The sequence below is a fragment of the Chiloscyllium plagiosum genome, unplaced genomic scaffold, assembly GCF_037043375.1.
Source record: "Chiloscyllium plagiosum isolate Xiang-an unplaced genomic scaffold, Cpla_swu_hap1 HiC_scaffold_3, whole genome shotgun sequence".
Classification (NCBI taxonomy): domain Eukaryota; kingdom Metazoa; phylum Chordata; class Chondrichthyes; order Orectolobiformes; family Hemiscylliidae; genus Chiloscyllium; species Chiloscyllium plagiosum.
The window spans coordinates 57762835-57785503 of NW_028270141.1; the positions used below are offsets into that span (position 1 = coordinate 57762835).

Consider the following 22669-nt stretch of genomic DNA (forward strand, 5'->3'; position numbering starts at 1 on the left):
GGAATAAAGACTAACATCCATTACCTTCTTAATATCTTGCTGCACCTGCACATCAGCCATCGTAACTTATTAACAAATACACCTAGTTCCCTTTGTGCATCTACCTCTTGTGCCTCTTACCATTTAAGAAATACTCTTCATATTTGTTTCTTCTATCAAAGTGGATAACATCATTTTTTTATGTCCTTGTCCTGAAGCCCCTTTACATCTTCCTCCTAAAAGGCATTCATGCTTAGTTTACTATTATCTGTAAATCTCAAAATATTACATTTGGTTTCCCACTTCTAAATTGTTGATCTATAATTGATCTTGTAACAGCTGAGGTCCAAGTCCTGCTGCTTACCATACCTACTATTCACAGCCTGCCAATGCAAAAATGATCCATTTATTCTAATTCTCTGTTTGCTGTCTGTTAGCTGATCCATAGTAGACAGGTAGGAGACTGGAAGAACACAGCAAGCCAGGCAGCAGCAGGAGGTGAAGAAGTCAACATTTTGGGTGTAACCCTTCTTCAGGACTGAGGGTGTGTGTCGGGGGAACTGCAGATAAAGGGGTTGGTGGGGGCAGGGTGGTGAAGTGATAATAGATAGAGATAGGGCAGAGGTTACGACCTGGTTGGTCTTTGGGAGGAATGAATCTGGGAGGAGTGGCTGGGAGGAGTGGAATGGAGGGGGGAAATGAGTCAGGACAAGGGAAGGGAGGTTATTTGAAATTGGAGAACTCAACATTAAGTCTTCCAGCCTGTTGGCTGTCCAGGCGAAAGATAAAGTGTTGTTCTTCCAATTTGCGGTTTGGTTTGTTATGGCAATGGGGGAGGCCGAGGATAGTCCTGTCAGAAAGGGAGTGGGAAGAGGAATTGAAATGGGCAGTGACTGGGAGTTACAGTCGGTCTCTGCGGGCCTGGTTGAGATGCTTGGCGAACTGTTCCCTAAGTTTACATTTAGTTTCCCCAGTGTAGAGAAGACCACATCGGGAGCACCTGATGCAGTAAATTAGGTTAGAAGACAGGCAGGTGAACCTGTGTCTCACCTGGAAGGACTGTTTGGGGCCCGAGATGGAGGTGAGGGAGGTGTACCAGCTGGTTTTGCATTTAAATCCATGCCAATATTATCCTGTGTACTTTAATTGGGCTAACCAGCCTCTTGTTTGGAATCTAACCAAAAGCCTTCTGAAATATACTACATCCATCAACTGTACTTCATCAATTTTGTTAGTGACCTCCTCAAAAAAAAACTCCAGGTTTGTCAATCATGATTTTCCATCCACAAATCTATGTTGACTATACCCAGTTAGATCATTTTAGTCCAAGTGCCCATTTATCATGTTTTTTATAATGAATTCTAACATTTTCCCTCCTACTTAAGTAAAACTGATGTTTTTTTTCTGTCTTGCTCCTTTCTTAATGATATGACGAAATTTGCTACCTACCAATGTACAGGAATCATTCCAGAATTTATAGAATTTGGAAGAATATCGCCAATGCATTGATTGTCTTTATAGCCAGCTTCTTCAACTTTGTGAAGACCTTGGGGATTTATCGACTTTCGACCCATTACTTTCTCAATACAATCTTCTCACTCATTGCCTTCAACACCTTATTGTCACCATCATTTGGATCTCTAGTTATGGGAGACTTCTTATAGTTTCCTCTTAAAAAGAGACACAATGTAATAATTTAACTTTTCTGTTCTTTCTTTATTCCCAATTCTCCTAATTCTAGTTCGAATGAATCCACGTTTGCCTTAGCAAAATTTTTCTTTTTGAATAGACCTCTGAACTTTGAGCAATTAATATGTAGCAGGAGAGTGAGTGGGACATTGGCTCTCCCAAATTCCAACATCTCAGCAGATTCTGCCCATTGCCAGGTTGTCCTTGTATGGCATTAAAACTGAGATTGCCACCCTCTTCCTCTCTCCATAAAAATCAATCAGCACTCTTTTCTCCCACAAAATAAATAATAGAATTTTTTTGGAAATTTGGTATTCTTGCATTGAACCTGATTAGTGGTCTCTTTTCATCAACATACAATTTCTGCTGAAGAACTGTTTGACAGTCTCTTACTATCTACATCCACGTACAGCTCAATTACAGGTTCTAGATCAATTTGTGTTATAATTTATTTGCTTAATCTAATCATTTAATGAGTGCAATTGGACAATACAAGTGAATGTAATTGCCTGTTCATTTCTTTAAATTAAAATGTATTCTAATATCTTGGCAGCCAGATTTACTAGTGCTACAAGCAAGGGTTTAAACTAGATTGACGGGGTTTGGGGGGGTGGGATCTTCAACAACATGGACGCAAGTTCGAGGCTGGTTGGAGATATAGTAATCAGAAATAGTAAGTTGAAGAGACAGGTCAGGCTGGAACGTGACAGGGAGTGAGGAATGCCTGCTGGATTAAATTGTATCTATTTCAATGCAAGAGGACTGACAGGTAAGACCAATGAACACAGGGCATGGATAGGCATGTGGAATTGTGATATGATAGCCAATGCAGAAACATGGCTAAGGGAGGGACGGGACTGGCAACTTAATGTGCCAGGGTCCAAGTTCTTTAGGTGGAACAGAGATGGCAGAAAGAGGGAAGGGGGAGTTTTGATTAAAGTGAGTAATCAGACATGAAATAACTGAACAATCATTAGGAGTTGTACAATAGGCTCCAAATTGTCAATGGGAATTAGAGGAACAAATATGCAGGGAGATTAGAGAGACTTGCAAGAGCAATAGGGTAGTCATATTAGGGGATTTTAATATTCCTAATATAGACTGAGACTGCCATAGCATTAAGAGCTTAGATGAAGTAAAATTTGGTAAGTGTGTTCAGGAACGTTTCCTCAAATGTTCCTACTCAGGAAGGGGCAAAATTCGACCTTCTCTTGGGAATTAGGGCAGGACAGGTGACTGAGGTGACAGTAGGGGAGCAATTTAGGATGAGTAATAGAATAGAGTAGAGTAGCTTTTTATTTCTCATTTTTACCATATACAACAGATACAGTAAAAAGAGACAGCATTCCTCCAGGACCAAGGGTGCTACATGGAGAGCACAGACTACACACTCGTATACGGCATAAAGTGCATAAGAAGTGCAAACACGCAAGTAACAGCATAATAAAAGAATTATAAATAACAGACATTTTTCTGGCAGCAATTCAAAGTGGTGCAAATTTCAGATAGGAAAGAGTCCAATCATACTGTGTTATGGGGAAGAAATTGTTGCAGTCTGGCCATTAGAAACCGAATGTTCTGGTATCTTCTCCAGATGGCAAGAGGGCAAAGTGTTTGAATGAGGGGTGTGTGGGGTCTTCCACAATGCTCTTAGCTTTTGGATGCAGCGTGAGTTGCAAATATCTGTAATGGAGGGAAGAGATACCCCAATAATCTTCTCAGCTGTTCTCACTATCCGTTGTAGGTCTTACAATCCAAGGCGGTGCAATTCCCGACCAGGCAATGATTCAGCAGCTCAAGGTAGTCTCAATGAACCCTTTGTAGAATGTGGTGAGGATGGGGGCTGGAAGGTGGGATTTCCTCAGCCTGCACAGAAAGTAGAGGTGCTGCTGGACTTTCTTGCCTATGGAGCCGGTGTTGAGGGACCAGGTTAGATTCTCCACCAGGTGTATGCCAAGAAATTTGGTTCTGTTCATGATCTCCATGATGGAGCCATCAATGTCCAGTGGAGAATGGTCACTCTGTGCCCTCCTGAAGTCAACACCCACCTCTTCCGTCTTGTCCACATTCTGAGACAGATTGTTGGCTCTGCATCTGTCCGTTAGCCACTGCACCTCCTCTCTGTACGCTGACTTGTTGTTCCTGCTGATGAGATCCACTACAGTCATATCATCAGCAAACTTGATGATGTGATTCAATTTGTGTGTCGCTTCCCAGTCGTGTCAGCAAGCTGAAATGCAGTGGACTGAGTACACTGCCCTTGGGGGGCCCTGTGCTCAGTGCGATTGTGTTGGAGATGCTGTTCCCAATCTGGACTGACTGAGGTCTCCTAGTCAACAAGTCCAGGGTCCAGTCACAAAGGGAAGTATTTAGGCCCAGCAAACTCAGCGTTCCAATCAGGTGCTGAGGAACGATAGAACTGAAGGCTAGTTTGATGTAGGTGTCCTTTTCCAGATGGATGAGGGCCAGCTGGAGGCTGGTGGAAATGGCATCATCTGTTGAGTGGTTTGATTGATACAGGAACTGCAGGGTGTCCAGTGAGGGGGTCAGCAGGATCTTAATATGCCTTATCACGAGCATCTCGAAGCACTTCATGATGATGGGTGCAAGTGCAATAAGATAGTAGATGTTGAGGCAGGATGCTGAAGACTTCTTTGGCATGGGAACAATGGTAGTGGCCTTGAAGCACGTTGGAACTATGGTGCAGCTCAGGGAGATGTTAAAGATGTCCATGCCAACATCCGCCAGTACGTCAGAGCATCCTCTGAGAACTCTGGCAGGAATGTTATCTGGTCCAGCAGTCTTACGTGACTCTGCATAGAGTTTTAATTAGATTAGATTAGATTACTTACAGTATGGAAATAGGCTCTTCGGCCCAACAAGTCCACACCAACTCGCCGAAGCGCAACCCACCCATAACTCTACATTTACCCCTTTACCTAACACTACGGGCAATTTAGCATGGCCAATTCACTTGACCTGCACATCTTTGGACTGTGGGAGGAAACTGGAGCACCCGGAGGAAACCCACGCAGACACGGAGAGAATGTGCAAACTCCACACAGTCAGTCGCCTGAGTAGGGAATTGAACCCAGGTCTCTGGCGCGTGAAAGGCACAGCACCTGGACATTGGTGGAGGTGGGGTGGGAGGGTGGACATCCTCACTGACACATCATTTCGTGTCTTAAGCCATGCATAAAAATTATTAAACTCATCTGGAAGGGAGGCATCACCAGCACAAGCAGGCAATGCTGTTCTGTGGTTGATGATTTGGTGATGGTTTGGATGCCCTTCCTCATGCTCCACATATCACCGCTGTCCTATTCTCTGGGTGTAAGCACGCTTCGCCTCTTTGATGGCCCTGGTCAGATTGGCCCTCACTATTGTTAGGGCTGCCTTCTTAAGTGACCATAGTTAATTTAAATTTAAAACTAGTTAAGATCGCTTAGACTGTGATATTCTTGTGATCAAACAGTTTCAATCAGATATGAGTCGGTGCCATGCTGTTTGAGTGCTAATACTACCCCTTGGTTGCTTCACACCCTCATCAGCTGATGATCATCAGAATGCCTCCATATGCAAGCAAGATGCACTGAATGTCTTCCTTCACAATTCTGTGACCGTGGTTTCCTCAATGGTTGGATGTTTCAAAACAATAACAAAACTGAGATTGGTAACTTAGTAACAATCAAACACAATAGCTGAACATGTTGCATAGTTTTAATTCACTGCCTTCTGTGGCATTGCCAATTTTCCCACATCCTCTCAAGCTCACTCCACATTCACTCATAAGACCATCTATTTTTCATTACCTTTGGCTACTCAACTTGAAAAAGAATGATTTACATTTACAGAATATCTGACACAATGATAGGACACCTGAGTCAACAAATACTTACATAGAAAATGTGACATCTTGCTTTTACAAACACAATGTGGTAACAACCAAATCACCTGTGTCTGTGTTAATACCTAAAAGGTAAATATTGACCAGAACCCCTGGGAAAACTGCTCCACTCTTCATCCCAGGCTGCAAAAGGAATAGGATGTGGAGATAGGAGATTGCTCACAGTGAACTTTCAGTCTTCACTTGATTCAAGGAGGATGCAAGAGAATTGAATATTACCAATTCTTGTTCAAAAAGATCTGAACTTAGTCCGAGTAACTATAGGCCAGTCAGCTTAATGTCAGTGATGAGGCAGGTGTTATAAATAATAATCGGGGAAAAGAAATTGGACACTTGGAGATGTTTGAGTTAATTACAGACCAGCAAAACACATTGTAAAAGGCAGATTGTGCTTCACTAGACCAATATAATTTGTTGATGAACAGTTTCACCTGACAAAGGAACAGTAGTCCAAAACCTTGTGATTTCAAATAAACCTGTTGGACTATAACTTGAGATCTGACCAAGTCAGGATAGTCAGTGATCTAGAGGGAAATGTGCAGGTAGTGGTGTTCCGATATGATCGTTGCTCTTGTCATTCTTGTATTAGAGGTTGTGAGTTTGGAAACTGCTGTCTTGGTAAATTTCTGCAGTATATCTTATTGAAAGTTGACACAGCTGCTATTGTATGTCAGTGGTGGAGGGAGTCAATGTTTAATTTTGATGGTATACCTATCAAGCAGACTGCTTTGTCAAGCACCACGTTCTTGTGTGTTGTTGGAGATGCAGTGAATATAACGAGGTCAACCAGGTGGAGCTCATAGAATATGAGCTCCCTGATTGGGACTAGTAATTTGGCCCAATCAGGGAGCCCTGACTGACAGGAATGTCTAAAGATTCGTGCACTTTGTCTTTCACTGTGTCTCACACCTGCACACACACACCATGGGTTCTGGGGATAAAATAAGCACTACCGCACTTAGGTGGTAGTGTGGGGGTTAAAATAAAAAGGAAAAAAAAACAGGTGTGCTTGCCAAAAGAAAAAAAAAGAACAGGAATGTCTCCTTGTTTCCTGTGAACTGATTGTGCGGTGGTGTTTGGGGCCTGTCTTTGCTGCCCCTTTCCCCTGTAGATTGCTGTTTTTTTTAATATTGCTGTTAATGTTAACTTTTGTTTGTAATTTGTACTGGTTAATAAAATATAATAAAAAAAGAACAGGAGTGCCAGACATCCTGTTCACTCAGAGCTGGATCAATGTGAAGGACTTTTTTTTTATTCCTGATGAAGGGCTTTTGCCCGAAACGTCGATTTTGCCTGTCCTCGGATGCTGCCTGAATTGTTGTGCTCTTCCAGCACCACTGATCCAGAATCTGGTTTCCAGCATCTGCAGTCATTGTTTTTACCTAGTCAATACATGGGGCAGCCGGGAGCTGGAGGGTCAATGACCGGCCTGGGGGAAAGTGGGCTGGGTTGGGATAGGGCGGTTTGTTAGTACATAGGGTGGTTGGGGGCTCGGCAGCCGAAAGCATGCCCATAGGAAAACTGATCAGGGGAGGGGCAGCCAGTACACGAAATGGCTAGGGGCCGGAGGGTTGACGACCGGCCTGGAGGAAAGCGAGCCGAAAGGAGCCTGTTAGTACGTGGGATGGGCAGGGCCAGGCAACTGATGGCTGTCCTGTGAGGACACTTGTATGGGGCAGGCTGGTTAGTACACGGGGAGGCTGAGCCGGTGGCCGACGGCAGACTATAGGAAGCCCGACCGGGGGAGGACCAATCAGTACGCAGGGAGGCTGGAAGTCAGACACCCAATGGCTGGTCTGTAGGAACGCTAGCCAAGGACAGGGTTAGTCAATACACAAGACGGCCAGGTGCTGTAAGACCGACAGCCCGACTATAGAAAAGCAGGTCGGGGTTGGTTTGGTTAGTACGTGGGTTTTCCAGGAGCCAGTGGCCGATGACCGTGCCGAAGTAAAGTGGGCTGTGGAGGGTCAGTCAGTATGCAGGGCAGTCGGAGTAGAGAAGACCAATGACCAGCTTGTACTAAAGTGACCCGGGGTAGTCCAGTCAGTATGGGGCGACTGGAAGCTGGGTGGTCGACAACAGCATGGAGAAATGCAGGCCTGGAAATGTCGGTTTGTACACAGGGCAGCCGGAGACAGGAATGCCAATGACTGACCTGCAGGAAAGCTCACTAAGGACAGTCCAATCAGTATGTGGTGTGAACTGGTGTTAGGTGCCTTTTTTTTAGCTATATTAGACCTGTGTTCTATGCACTGATTCTCATTTGATTGCATTGTCTTGTCTGTGTTTGTTACTGGTACCTTTGACTAAAAGTGGGACTTGAGGTTTGTCCTCATCTCCCAGAAAGCTGGTTGAATGGTGGCATTTGAGGATTGGCTTTGCTGCCCTTTCCCCTGTATATAGTGGTTTTTATGTGAACTACTGCTTTCTGTATTTGGTCAACAGAATTTTGTACTGTTTAATAAAAACAAGAACAGGAGTGTCAGACATCCTGTTCTCTCTGACAGCTGGGTCTGAAGGAACTGGATCACTGTGTGTGAATAAAGAGTGACTTGGAGATGGAGTACTGGCCTCTGTGAATTATTTAATGGGAAAAGAGGTGCTTTTGCTTGTTTTTCTGGTTCATAGTTTGTGAGGTTGTTTTAACAGGATAAATTGAAGCCAGAATAAGGGGCCGAGCACAGAAAACCTGTAAGTTCATTCAGAGTCATTGAGTCATACAGCATGGAAACTGACCCTTTGGTCCAAATAATCCACACTGGCCTGTTCCCAAACTAGACTAGTCCCACTTGGCTGCCTTTGGCCCATATCTTTCCAAATCTTTTCTATTTATGTACTTATACATGTTTGTTTTTAATGTTGTAACTGTACCTGCATCCATTACTTCCTCTGGCAATGAATTCCACACATGAACTACTCTCTGTGCAAAAAGTTTATCCCCTCAAGTCCTTTATAAAGCTTTCTCTCTTGCCTTAAAAAACATGCCCCAAGTTTCAAACTCGCCCACCCAAGGGAAAAGATCTGTGTTTTTTACCTTACATATGCCCCTCATGATTTTATAAAGCTCTATAAGATCATGCCTCAACCTTTTATGCTCGAGTGAAAGAAAATCTAGCTTATCCAGCCTATTTTTGCAACTGAAACCTCCATTTCCAGTAACATCCTAGTAAATCTTTTCTGAACCCACTCCAATTTAATAATATGCTTCCAATAGCAGGATGACCAGAACTGCACGTAGTACCCCAGAAGGGGAGGTTTTAATTTTCCTAACTGGGACTGTCAGAGCATTAAAGGCTAAGACGGCGTAGAATTTGTAAAGTGTGTTCAGAAACATTTCCTCAAGCGTGACGTAGAGGGTCCTACCAGGGAAGGGGCAAAACCTGACCTACTCTTGGGAAATAGGGCAGAGTGTGGAGGACTCTGGGATCATTCACCATAGTTCTATTAATTTTAAAATAGTTATAGAGATGGACAAAACCGGTCCACAGGTTCAAGTTCTAAATTGGGGCAAGGCAAATTTTGATGGAATGAGACAGAAGGGGTTGATTGGAGTAGTTCCTCAAGATGAAAAGGGACCTCCAGCAACTGAGAGGCCTTTAAAAGTGAGATAGCTAGAGTTCAAGGTCTATATGTTCCTGTGAGCGTGAAGGGCAAGTTAGCAAGAATAGGGAACCCTGGATGATGAGCAATATTGAGACTTCGACCAGGAAGAAGGAGGCATAGCTCAGGTACAGGCACGTGGAATCTGGGGAATTCATGGAGGTACACAGAGGATACAGGAGTTTACTGAAGAAGGAAATCAGGAGTGCAAAAGATGCTTGAGCGTGAGATCGCCTATAGGTGAGAAGATTAGGGTGAATCCAAAGTGGTTCTTTAAATATATTAAAGGAAAAAGTATAACTAGAGAGAAAATAGGATCCTTGAAGGACCAAAATGATCAGGTCTGTGTGGAACCGCAGGAGATAGGTGAGGTCCTCAATGGATATTTCTCCTCCGCATTTACCATGAAGAAAGACATAAGGCAGAAGTTAGTGGTGATAACTTGACAACAGACCAGAAAATGGAGGGACCTGAGAGACCTGTCCCAGGAAGAAGAACCGACACAAAACGCTCCCGACCCCATAGGGCCTGCCTAACATGAAATCTATCAGAACTTACCTGGAGAGCAGCCCAAACACCTCTGCAAAAAATGAGGCTGGACCAAATGTGCTGGCCTGATAAAACGATTGAAACTGCATGGTTAAACTCTTCCTAGTTTAATCTCACAAGTATACAAACTCTGGAGAACAAGATGGGCAAATGTAGATCAAGGCTTAGCTTCCAGCTTGAATTGCGGGACTGCTTGCGCACTCTGTTTCACAGAAATTTGGCTCAACCCATTCGTTCCCGACTGTGCACTTCAGGCTCATGGTTTTTTCTGTTCGTTGTATGGACAGTACAGCATCCTCGGGTAAGACAAAGAGTGGAGAGTTTGCTTTTTAATCAACAACCTATGGTGCATGGACATTGCAATACTGGGCAGCCATTGCTCCCCAAACCTTGAATTCCTCACCACTCCTTCTATCTACCACGGGAATGTACCACTGCTACTCTAACTGCTGTGTACATACCACCACAAGCAAAGGTTGAGGGAGCTCTAGATGTGCTATACTCCATTACTAACACCCTGGAGATGGAACATCCCAAAGCCCTGTTTATTGTAACTGGCAACAATCAAGCCAAGCTCAGGAAGGTGTTGTCCAAGTACCACCAGAACATTGCCTGCCCCACCAGGGGCCCGAACATTTTAGACCACTGCTACACCACTGTGAAAGATGCCTACCTGTCCATCCACCGCCCTCATTTTGGGAATCCTGACCACAATGCATTGTTTCTTCTCCCAATTTACAAACAAAACCTCAAGCAGGAGACCACCCCCTCATGGATAGAGGTCCAGTGCTGGTCAGAGGAGGCAGAGGATCAACTCCAGTGCTGGATTCGGGATTCGGCTGATTAGACCATGTTCAAACAGTCCGTGGGTAGCTTGGATGAGTATGCCACCACTGTCACAGACTTTATCAGCAAGTGTGTGGAGGACTGCATACCGAGGAAGTCAATCCAGGTGTTCCCCAACAGGAAACCCTGGATGAATCAGGACATACAGAATCTGCTAAAAACCAGGCGTGAGGCCTTCAGATTAGGAGACCCACTCAAATATAACGAATCCAAGTATGACTTTCACAAAGCCATTCAGACAGCCAAGGACCAATACCAATTCCAACTAGAGACCCAGAAAGATACCTGGCGACTATGGCAAGGACTGAATGGTTACATTCAGGTTCTAAAAAGAGACAGTGCAAGATAGCAGACGATGACACATCCCTCCCAGATCGTCTCAACGCCTTCTATGTTCGCTTTAAGCAGACTCTCAACACAGAGGTAACCCCTATTCTGACAAACTTGACCCAAGAGTTACTGCATCAGATGTCAGATCAGTAGAAAGTGAGGTGACCAGGCGAAGTACCAGGCCATGCACTCAGAGCATGCGTAAATCAACTGAGAGGTCTTCTTGGACATCTTCAACCACTGTCCCTGCCTGTTTCAAGAGGGCCAAAATCATGCCTGTGCCTAAGAAGGCTCATGCAGCATGTCTCAATTACTACCGCCCAGTGGCCCTAATTTCAGTGGTCATGAAGTGCTTTGAAAGGCTGGTCAATCCGCCTCCCCACTACTCTTGACCCACTCCAATTTGCCTATCGGACCAGGAGACCCACGTCAGATGCCATCTCACTTGCCCTTCACTCCTCCCTAGAACATCTTGACACCAAGAACAGCTATGTAAGAATCCTACTCATTGACTACAGTTCAGCCTTCAACACTATTATCCCTTCGAGACTGATTATGAAACTTAGTGCTCTCGGGCTAAGCCCCACTCTCTGAAACTGGATCCTCGGTTTCCTGACCACAGGCCACAATCACTGAAGATTGGTGACAATATTTCATCCTCACTAACACTCAATACTAGAGCCCCTGGGATGTGTACTCAGCCCCCTACTGTACTCATTGTACACCTATGACTGCATCGCCAAATACTAGACTAATGCCATTTACAAGTTCACTGATGACGCCACCATAGCCGGTCACATCTTAGATTGCAATGAAACAGACTACAGATGGGAGATGGAAGACCTGGAAAAACGGTGCACTGAGAACAACCTCGCTCTCAATGCCGGCAAAACCAAGGAACTCATTATTGACTTTCGGTAGGATGTTACTCATGCCCCCCTACACAGAGATGGAACAAGTAGAGAGCGTCAAGCTCCTGGGAGTGGTTATCAACAACAAGCTTTCTTGGACTCTTCATGTGGATGCATTGGTTGCAAAGGCCCAACAATGTCTCTTTTTCCTCAGGCAGCTGAGAAAATTTGGCATGATGGCGAGTACCCTTGTCAACCTTTATAGGTGCGCCATTGAGAGCATTGTCTGGATGTATCACTACCTGGTATGGCAAATTTACCATTCAAGATCAGAGACATTTATAGAGAGGGGTGAACTCAGCCCGGAAAATCACAAAGGCCAACCTCTCATCTATAGAATCCATCTACCGGGCCCTCTGTCAAAGAAAGGCTGCCAGCATTCTCAAAGATCCATCCCACCCTGGCAATGTTTTTTTACAGCCTCTACTATTGCAGAGAAGATACAGAAGCCTGAACACATGCAATAGCTGGTTTTGAAACAGTTGGGCCAAGTGCAGGGAAATGAGGTAATGTGAATGGACATTTTGGTCAGGCATGGGCCAGTTTGGGTCAACTGGCCTGTCTTTGTGCTGTAGGACTCTATAACTCTATGTATTCCTTTATTTATTTAAGAGTGGTAACTGTTATGAAATCATGGAAAGTAGCTTCAATAACAAGTGAACTAATGAATTGTTTAATTGGTGTAAACGGCTCTTTTGGTTTGATAATTGTCATTTGATACCATAACATGCTTAGATATAAGATGTGCCTTTCAGTCTAAGAGAATGTTTGTCCCAACATAAGCATAGATGCAGGAAATACCACCAGATGTTTGAGCTCAATTGCTGAGTTTTGGAGCTTGAGGCCTCAGTCACTGCAATATATCGAGGACATTCCAGGGGCTGGTCACCCCACACCTCCATATGGGAAAGGACTGAGAAAGTAGAACAAAGAACAAAAACAGTGCAGCACAGGAACAGGCCCATTTGGCCCATCAAGACTGTGCTGACAGACGATATCTTTATAAACTAAAAACATTTAGCCTCTATACGGTCCATAACCCTCTATTCCCTGCCTACTCATTTATCTGTCAAGATGCTTCTTAACAAGTTGCTCCTGTATCCTGCTCCACCATCTTCTCTGGTAGCATATTCCAGGCACTTAACCCCCGCTGTGTAAAAAAAACAAACTTGCTTCTCACACTTTCTTTAAACTCACCCTCATTTACCTTAAACCTATGTACATTAGTAATTTTCATTTGTATGCTGGGAAACAGGGTCCAACTATCCATTCTATTCATGCCTATCATAATTTTGTAATCTGTCGGATTCCCTTTCATCCTTCAATATTCAAGTAAAAATAAACCAAGTTTGTCAATCTTTCTGCTTAGCTAATACTGGGCACCATCCTGGTAAACTGTTTCTATACCCTCTCCAAAGCCTTCACATCCTTTTCATAGTGTGGTGACCAGAATTGTACACAATATTCCAAATGTGTTCAAACTAAACTTCTATACAGCTGCAACGTGATTTGCCAATTTGTATACTCTCTGCCACAACTGATGAAAGCAAGCATAACAAGTGACTATCTGTGTGGAGTTTGCACATTCTCGTTGTGTCTGCACAGGTTTCCTCCAGATGCTATGGTTTCATCCCACTGTCCAAAGATGTACAATTTAAATTGCCCATTGTGTCCAGAGATGTGTAGGCTAAGTGAATTAGCCATGAGAAATGCTTGGTTACAGGATAGGCTAGGGGGTTGGCTCTGGATGGGATGCTCTTCAGAGCGTCATTGTGAACATGATAGGCTGAATGGCCTACTTCCACTTTGGGGATTTTATGATTCTACAATATGCCTTCTTGACTACCTTCTCCACAGCTGTCCCTCAGACAAGGAGAAGAGGAAGGTGTGCATGATGCTGGAAATCCTAAGCCCTTGACACTCAATAAACAGGTCACACTGGGGGAGGTCATTTCCCCTCAAAGGGATGCAGCACGACAAGAGGTCTAATTGTACATGGGGGAGAAAGAAAGAGTAGAAATGCAGTATCAGTATGACAAGAAACAGGAATAGACCAGTCAGCTCCTTCAGCTTGCTCCACTGATTCCTCCAATTTCCCACCTAACCCCAACTTCACCTCTTTTCTTACCAAGAATATACCCACCTCTGCCTTAAAAAAGTCAAGTACTCTGTTTCTACCACCTTTTTCAGGAAGGTCTAATCTTCTGTGAGAAAGTATTATCCCTCATCTCTGTACCAATTGGGTGATCCCTAATGTTTAAATAGTAATCTCTCCCTATCCACTCCGTCAATTTGCAATCTATTTTGGAAATGTGTTTCGGTCAGTTTATCAGAAACATGAAGAAGGGTTACAAACAGGACCCGTACTGCAGTAACCATGAGTTTACTCCCTGTGCTCACTCACATGTGAGAATGGAACAGGAAGAAGGGGGCACGTTTGGCTGGAGAAATGAAAGAGGAGGGGCTCCAGATTCTTGGGGTACTGGCACTAGATTTTGGGGAGGGGTCATGTTCAAGATGACAGGTTGTTTAAAAGTTTGACGAGAGGAAAGGTAAAGCAGGTGGGACATTGACTCATTATGTTTTGAAGAATGAAGATGATTCATAGAAGCATAGAAAATAAAAGCTATTCAACCCTTCATGCCTGCTCAACTATTTAATGATCACGGCTGATCATCCAACACAGTACCCTATTCCTGCTTTCTCCGCATACTCTGATCTCTTACCCCTAAAACTTATATCTAACTCTTTCTTGCAAACATTCAATGTTTTGGTCCCAACCATTTTTGTCGAAGAGAATTCCACAGGCTCAGTAATTTCTGGATGAAGATATTTTTCCTCATCTCAGTCCTGAATGGCCTATCCCATATCCTTAGACTGGGGCCCCTGGTTCTTTACTCCCCTTCTGGACTCAGAAACATCCTTCCTGCATTCTGTTGAAACACATAAAATTCAGACGGGATTTGATAAAATGGGTGCTAAGATGAAGAGAATATTCTTCTTGAGGCATGAGGGATCCCTTCAGCCTCTGGAAAATTTCCAAAAGAACTGCCCTACCTGTTTTTGCAATGACCTATTGAACTACATGTCAATTAGACAGTGGGTATGACATGGCCTTACCATGGATTCAGTTTCCTAGGGCTGGAAATTTCCCCTGGGTATGACTGCTGACTAGTCAGATACTAACAGCTCTTGTACTCAGCAGAGCCACTGGCAGAGCTGTAGCATGGCATACTCCCCCACCCCAATGCTTAGTCCCTACGTCTCAAAGGTAACTGTGTCTGAGATGGTTACAAAAGTTACAGGGAGTTGGTTCTCCCTCTCCTTGATTCTGCCGATTTTTCCCTATTGTAATGGAGTCTGGATGTAGCGGACAGATTTCAAGATGAGGGGATCTTCCAGTGTAGGGGAAAATGATGAGGAGATGAATAGTCTTGTTAGTCTGTGGAACAGCAGTGCAGGCTAGATCATTGACTATATTGTAGGCAAAGTTTGACAAATGTTTTGACTGAAAATAGAGTTGAGCATTATGGAACATTAAGTGATGTTCGGGCCTCCGTGAGATCATCCATGATCATATTGAAACACTAGAGCAAGATGGGTAGTCTGAATGGCTTCCTACTCCCACTTGTAATGGGATTCTGAACAGAGCAATGTTCTAACTTGGAAGTTCATTGGTGTTGTCAGGGTTGGACGTGGTTTAAGCAAACTGGGTTAGGCTGGAGGAGCTGCGAAACAGAAAGGTATCAATCTCAAAGGTATAGATCTCAAAAAAGCAAGGGAGAAGTTTGAAGAACTAGCAAAAGATTGCAGAAGGGAAAAAGTAAAAATGGCAGACATTTGTTCACAATGAGGTGTTATTTAATGCCACTCTCATGACAGATTTCAGAGAGGAGCATTTTATCAAGTGCAAAGATGGCGGCTGGGAACCTTGGCCTAATTGAGTTTATGATGGGATGGTCCAAGGATAGCCTTTCCACCCTATCACAAATGGGTACACTCAAGTGGGCTATTAATGTCCAATGAAAGGAATCATCTCACTGTCATTGGACTTCATCCTGCAGTATGAAGCTGGCCAGTGGCAGGAAACAGAGGTGGGCTTTTTTTGAAATGGTCTTGCAGTGTTAATTAAGAGTTAGTTTTAGGACTTGTCCATGCATATGATGACTCTGGAGTCAGATGCAGGAGTCAGCATAATGGCTTTGTAGATTACATTTTGTAAAGTAGTTACAGGCTTCACATAGTGAAATGATGATGAAATGGGTGGAGGGAATTCAATGAGGTGAAGTTAGAGCTGATAATTTTTGGGAACATAAATATGGAGAGACAGGAGACTATTAAGCATATGATTTTGGTCTGCATCTCAATGAACAGAGATATTTTGATGCCAGCATACACAAAACCTGAAAGGTTGTAGGACAGCTTGATAAGTTGGTTAATTAAACCACACATTAAGTTTATAAATAGAGCAGTCTCAGACCATTGTGGATCATTCTGGATCCCACATTTCAGGAAGGATAAAAAGCCCTTGGAAAGGGAGTTTTACCAGGAATAGGGGAATCACTCTTGAGTAGAGATTGGCAGAGATTTGACTGTTCTCGGAACAGAAAAGGTAGAAATGTCACTTAATACAAGTCGTCAAGATGATGCAAAGTTAGAGGTGATAGAATGGATAAATAAAGATTGATTTTTTTTAGATTACATTACAGTGTGGAAACAGGCCCTTCGGCCCAACAAGTCCACACCGACCCGCCGAAGCGCAACCCACCCATTTACCCCTTACCTAACACTACAGGCAATTTAGCATGGCCAATTCACCTAACCTGCACATCTTTGGACTGTGGGAGGAAACCGGAGCACCCGGAGGAAACCCACGTAGACACGGGGAGAACGTGCAAACTCCACACAGTCGCCTGAGGGGGGAATTGAACCCGGGTCTCTGGCGCTGTGAGGCAGCAGTGCTAACCACTGTGCCACCGTGCCGATGTGAGAAGAAAACCTTTTCACGCAGCAAGTAGAGTATGGAATGTGCTACCTGAAAATGTGATGGAAGCAGGTTCAATTGAGGCATTCAAGAGGACATTTGATGTTTTGTTTTAATAGTAATAGCATACAGAGATGTTTGGAAAAAGCAGGAGATTTATTCTAGATAACTGAGCCTGTGTAATGGTCTCCTCCCAATTTTGTGATTGTCTCAATTGACCCTAAAGTAAGTATGTTCCTTTTTAAGTAAGGCAATCAAAATTGCAACCATAGTAATATGTGTAGCAGGTTGCTGTTTATGATTAGATTCCGTACAGTGTGGAAACAGGCCCTTCGGCTCAACCAGTCCACACCGACCCTCCGAAGAGTAACCTACCCAGACCCATTTCCCCTCTGACTAATGCACCTAACACTATGGGTAATTTAGCATGGCCAATTCACCTGACCTGCACAGATTTGGACTATGGGAGGAAACCCACGCAGATACAGGGAGAATGTGCAAACTCCACACAGACAGTCGCCAGAGGCTGGAATCGAACCTGGGACCCTGGTGCTGTGAGGCAGCAGTGCTGACCACTGAGCCACCATGCCGCCCCAAATTATCTATGAATTCAAAGAACTCCAGTACCAGCAGAATGCCTCAGTTTTGGTCTTGTATTATAGTCAGTTTTATGGACAAGGTTTGAAAACTTCAGCATGAATACTTTGAGCCATAAGTCACCTTTGTTGAAAAGGTTCCAATCTTTTGTATTTTTGTTCTCTGCATCTGTACTGAATACACAGAGGTTACTCAAGTTAATGAGTGGAAAATCCAGTCACAAGTTTCAGTTGGAAGTAAGGAATGTGACCTTTAGTGTCTTGGCATTAGCACTTGGCCAAAATACCAGCCGAATGTGAACATCTCTCAACATTACTACAGCACCTGAAAATATTAATATTGTAATGACAACAATGCAGTTGAAGAGAGTGGAAAATGCAAGATGACTGTGTTTTCGCTGGGTCTTAGGTTGTTTGGCTAAACCAATACTCCAATATTGTAACTTTAAAATAATAAATAATAAGTTGACTTATCAAAGACTTTTCAAGTCCTTATTTCAATTTCTGTGTTGTTGTGAGTGAGTCTGAAACTGAAATATTGATAACTTTAAAGCTGTGCTTTTCCACAGAAGCTGGAGGGAGGAAATCCAAAAATACTATCCAGAGAAGCACAGAGACAGGCATGGCAGTGGAAATGCGGCGTATGACACGACAAGCCAGCCGGGAATCTACTGACGGCAGCATGAATAGCTACAGTTCAGAGGGAAAGTAAGTATTCTCCTGTGCTGGCTGCTGTGGATATATCCAATGATAGGCAAGCTTCAATGTGTCAGATTCTGAGTTAAAGACTATGATTGTCACCAAAATTTGCAGTCTCCAGTTATTCAAGGGCAAAGATTTAGCAAAAGGCGGAGAATAAACCTGGGAACCACAGGTTAGTCAGTCCAATGTCAGAGCAAACCTTTAACGACAATAACCTGGGTCAAACTTCATTGATACTTGGAAAACTTTAAGATGACAAAATGGATGTCTGTGTAGATTTGATAATAAAAAATAAGTTGACTAATTTGGTCCAGTTCTTGTTGGTGTTTGGTAAAGAAGCAATGATGATGTGCCAGCGAGTTTGGAAATAGGAAAATAGGACATAAATGTGTGACTCAAGAGTTGATGCAAGAACAAAGGTTTTAGATTACTCGATCACTGGGACCATTTTCATGCCAGGTGGGACATATACAAATGGTACGGTCTGCACCTGAACCACACTGGGTAGGTTTGCTCATGCTTTTGGGAGGAATTTGAACTAGTCTGGTGAGGGAAGGAACACAGAATATTGGTAAAATAGAGACATATCAAGTTATAACAAAGAAAGGAAGTCAGAGTGCGTTCTGCTATCTTGCGTGTCAAGAGAATAAGGTAAGGCTAGATGGTCTTTACTTCATGCCAGGAGTATAACAGGTAAGACTGATGACTTAAAGGTGTGAATTGACACATGGAAGTGTGATGTTGTTGCTATCACAAAAATATGGTTGATGGAAATGTTAGTCTCGCAAATTAACAGTCCAGGCTATAGGATTTTTAGGCAACACAGAAGGTGTAAGAAGGGTAGTGATGTAGCACTCTTAATTAAGGAGTTAATTACTGGAATATGGAGCTATGGTAATTTGGATAAGTTCTTAAATGAGGCTTTGTGGGTAGAACTTAGCAATGATTAGGAGGAAGCCATTTCACTGGGAGTGTATTATATGCCTCTAAAGAGTCAGTGGGAAATAGAGAAGCAAGTATGTAGGCAGTTCCCAGAGGTGTGGCAGAGTAATAAGTGGGTAATTAAATTATGGGATTTCAACTTTCCTAACACAAACTGCAATAGTCATAGTGTTAAGGATTTAGAGGAGATGGATTTTGTGAAATGTATCCAGGGGAGTTTTTTGTATCAATATGCAAAAGGTCCAACAAGAGATGGTGCAGTATTGAACCTCGAGTATTGTAGTGATAGTACAGGCCCAACATATACCCATTGGGGGGAAACGTAGCAGCTATAAGTTCAAACAACTCTGAATGTCTAGGAAATTCAGGATTGGATGAGGAAGAAGAGAGAGGCTTTTAGCAAGTCTAAAGAAAGCAATTCAGTTGCCATCCTAGAGGAATATAGAAAGTGCAAGTGCAAACTTAAGAAAGCAATTAGATAAACAAAATTGGTGCATGAAAAAAGACTTGCAAACAGGATAAGGAGACTCCCATTTACAAAATACATTAAAAGGAGGAAGTTAACAAGCGAAAGAGTAGGATCCATTATGGACCACAGCAGCAACCTGTGTGTGAATTTGCAGGAGAGTACAATGGTACTAAATTAATATGTCTCTTTGGTCTTCACTCTGGTAAAGTAGAGTATTGGTATGGAATTCAGGAAAAGCGACTGATAAGAGCTTGCATTGTTTTACATGGGAAATTAGATGTACTGCTGGGCTTACATGTACAAACCCCTAGCCCAGATGAATTGTATCCCAGACACTATGAGAGGCGAGGTAGGAAATCACAAATTTTTAATTCCTCTTTGGCCACAGGGGAAGCGCTAGAGGATTGGAGGGTATTTTATGTGGTACTGCGTTTCAAAAAAATGGAGTAGAGGTGCTATTGGAAGCTTTTGGAAAAAGTTCTGAAGGAGAAAATTAATATCCAGTTGAAAAGGCATGGGTTAATTAAGGATTGTCAGCATGGCCTTGTCAGAAGAAGATCATGCCTAACAAATTTGTTCAAATTTTTGAAAATGTGATTAAATATGGGGACAAAGGAAGTTCAGTTGATGTAGTTTATCTGGGTTTTTAACAAAACTTTTGACAATGTCTTGCATGGCAGACATATTGAGAAGGTTAAGGTACACATGGAATTGAGGGAAATATGGCAACAGCTAAAACTAGCTTAATAATTGGACACAAAGAGCTGTGGTAGAAGGTTTTCTAGTGACTGGAGGCCAATGGGGAACCAGTTCTGAGGAAGGGTTCTGAAAACACTAACTTTGATTTCATGTCACAGATATTACCGGACCTGAGAGCTTTTCCAGCAACTTCTGCTTTTATTTCTGATTTACAGCATCCGCAGTTCTTTGAATGTTTGTTTCCAAATTGTACGGACGACCTCTCCCAATTGACTCTGATTTGTATATTCCATCAGTTTCTGTTTGGTTCTCATTTCCACTGGTTATTTCATCATAAATTATTTTTATTTCCTGAGAATTTAACAGAATAATGCATTGGAAGACAAGATGAACTTGGAGGGAAATAGGAAAACTAAAGGTACTATATCTCAATATGTGAAACATTTGATATGTTAATAATATAGAAGAATGAATTAGATTAGATTCCCTACAGTATGGAAACAGCTCTTCGGCCCAACAAGTCCACACCGACCCTCCGAAGAGTAACCCACCCAGACCCATTCCCCTACCCTATACTTAACCCCGACGAATGCACCTAACATTGTTGTCAGTTTAGCACAGCTAATTCACCTGACCTGCACATTGTGGGAGGAAACCAGAGCACCCAAAGGAAACCCACACAGACACAAGGAGAATGTACAAACTCCACACAGACAGTCGCCTGAGGCGGGAATCAAAACCGAGTCCCTGGCACTGTGCTAACCACTGAGCCACCGTGCTGCCCCGAATTAGTTTGTTCTAATAAATTTTGCATAAATATAAGAGACAAAGGATCTCACATTAGAAATCTCTTGGATGGAGCTAAGAAAAGCAAGGGCCAGAAAATATTTTTAGGAGTAGACTCTCAAACTATAGTTGTCATGTGGAATGGAATATAATTCAGGAGATTAGGGGTGCATGTGATACAGTAATCATGGAGTGGGGTGCCAGTGTTGGACTGGGGTGGACAAAGTTAAAAACCACACAACACCAGGTTATTGTCCAACAGGTTTATTTGAAAGTACAAGCTTTCAGAGTGCTACTCCTTCATCAGGTAGCTAGTGGGGCAGGATCATAGGATACAGAATTTATAGTAAAAGATCAAAGTATCATATAACTGCAATGTGGTGAACAAACCTAGATTGCTGTTAAGTGTTTAATCAGTTAGAGTGAGGATGCAGGTTTCAATTGATTAACATGTGAATCCCAGAACTCCTTTCAAGTCACAGTCCCAAGATAACTCAAGGTTTTATCAGTGTAAAAAATAGTGACAACTCAGCTGAGACAATGCATTAAAGGTGTGAGGTTAGAATCTGTCCGTATCCCAACCTTGAGGTAGGCTGGTTCTATTTACAGACTGAATTTTATAAACAGTTACATTGACTGACTGCTTAAAGATTATGTGCTTTTTGAACAAAATAGAATGTATCTGCAAATACAAATATGTAAATATAAATTCATCCCACAAGCCGATATGTCTGCGTGTGTGTGTGTGTTGTTAGAGAGCGAGAGGGAGAGCAAGTATGTATTTGTGAGAGAGAGAGAGAGAGAGAATGTGTGTGTGTTTGTGCATGAGTGAGTGTGATGTCTTCTTCCAATGAGCTTGGCAGTGTCTTCTCTTTTGGTGGCTATTCTCGAGTTACCACCTTGAGTGGGGTTTTGCGGCAATTCTTATTCTTCTGAGTCTTCATGCATTTTTGGGAGGTTCTTGAGGATCTGCCAATGGATTGATCAGGTTCAATTAACCTGTTCAATTGGACTTAACCAGGTGTTGGCACATTGATGGCAGGGTGGCCTTTAGGTGTCCATTATGGTAGGTGTTAGGTACATGTAGCTTCCTCCAGCTAAGGGTGCTAGATGCCTCCATGTTTAATGAATAACTCAATGCTCCTGATTGTTCCAAGGGCAACAGTCTATTGTCCTATTCAAGTCCAACTTCAGGTATGTATTGGAGCATCTGCAGCTGTCAAATTTGTTTGCAAACTGTCTGTGGGCAACTGCAGCCTGTCTGGATTCTGCAGCATGTGGATTAGCACAGTGTCAAGGCTGGGTTCTATTTCCCAGCATGCTTTAATAATTATCCATCTTCTGTAATTCCATGATGAGTTTATTATTGTTATCATAAGTTCATTATTTTGGGTGGCCCATCCAGGCACAGCCCCTCCTCTTCATCCTGAATGCGGAGCGTGATAGATCACATAATAAACGACCAATATCTTTTCGGTAGGTATACGACCATTCAGGCTCAAGTAAAACACAGATCATACTTAAACATCTGAACTGTTACAGATGGCATGAGAAAGCTACATTTAACTAATCTCAGAAACTAACATAAATAAGGTATAGCAGAAATGGGCAAATACAAAACAAATTAATATTGAAAATACAATGGCCACATGTGTTACAAAGTCACAAAAAAGTCATTAA

General features: G+C 42.9%; 1 protein-coding gene across 25 annotated transcripts in view; it reads left to right on the forward strand.

Annotated features, from left to right (window-relative positions):
* Positions 1-22669, forward strand: part of rims1a (regulating synaptic membrane exocytosis 1a) — an 857383-nt gene that overhangs the window by 781419 nt on the left and 53295 nt on the right. For 24 of the 25 annotated variants that reach the window (XM_087979575.1, XM_087979613.1, XM_087979584.1 and 21 more), the window contains one exon: positions 17961-18099. In XM_087979575.1, coding sequence (XP_087835701.1) covers positions 17961-18099 — 139 coding nt within the window. Of the gene's footprint in view, positions 1-17960; positions 18100-20559; positions 20622-22669 lie in introns of all 25 variants that reach the window. The other variant, XR_015753101.1, reaches the window with a different exon arrangement.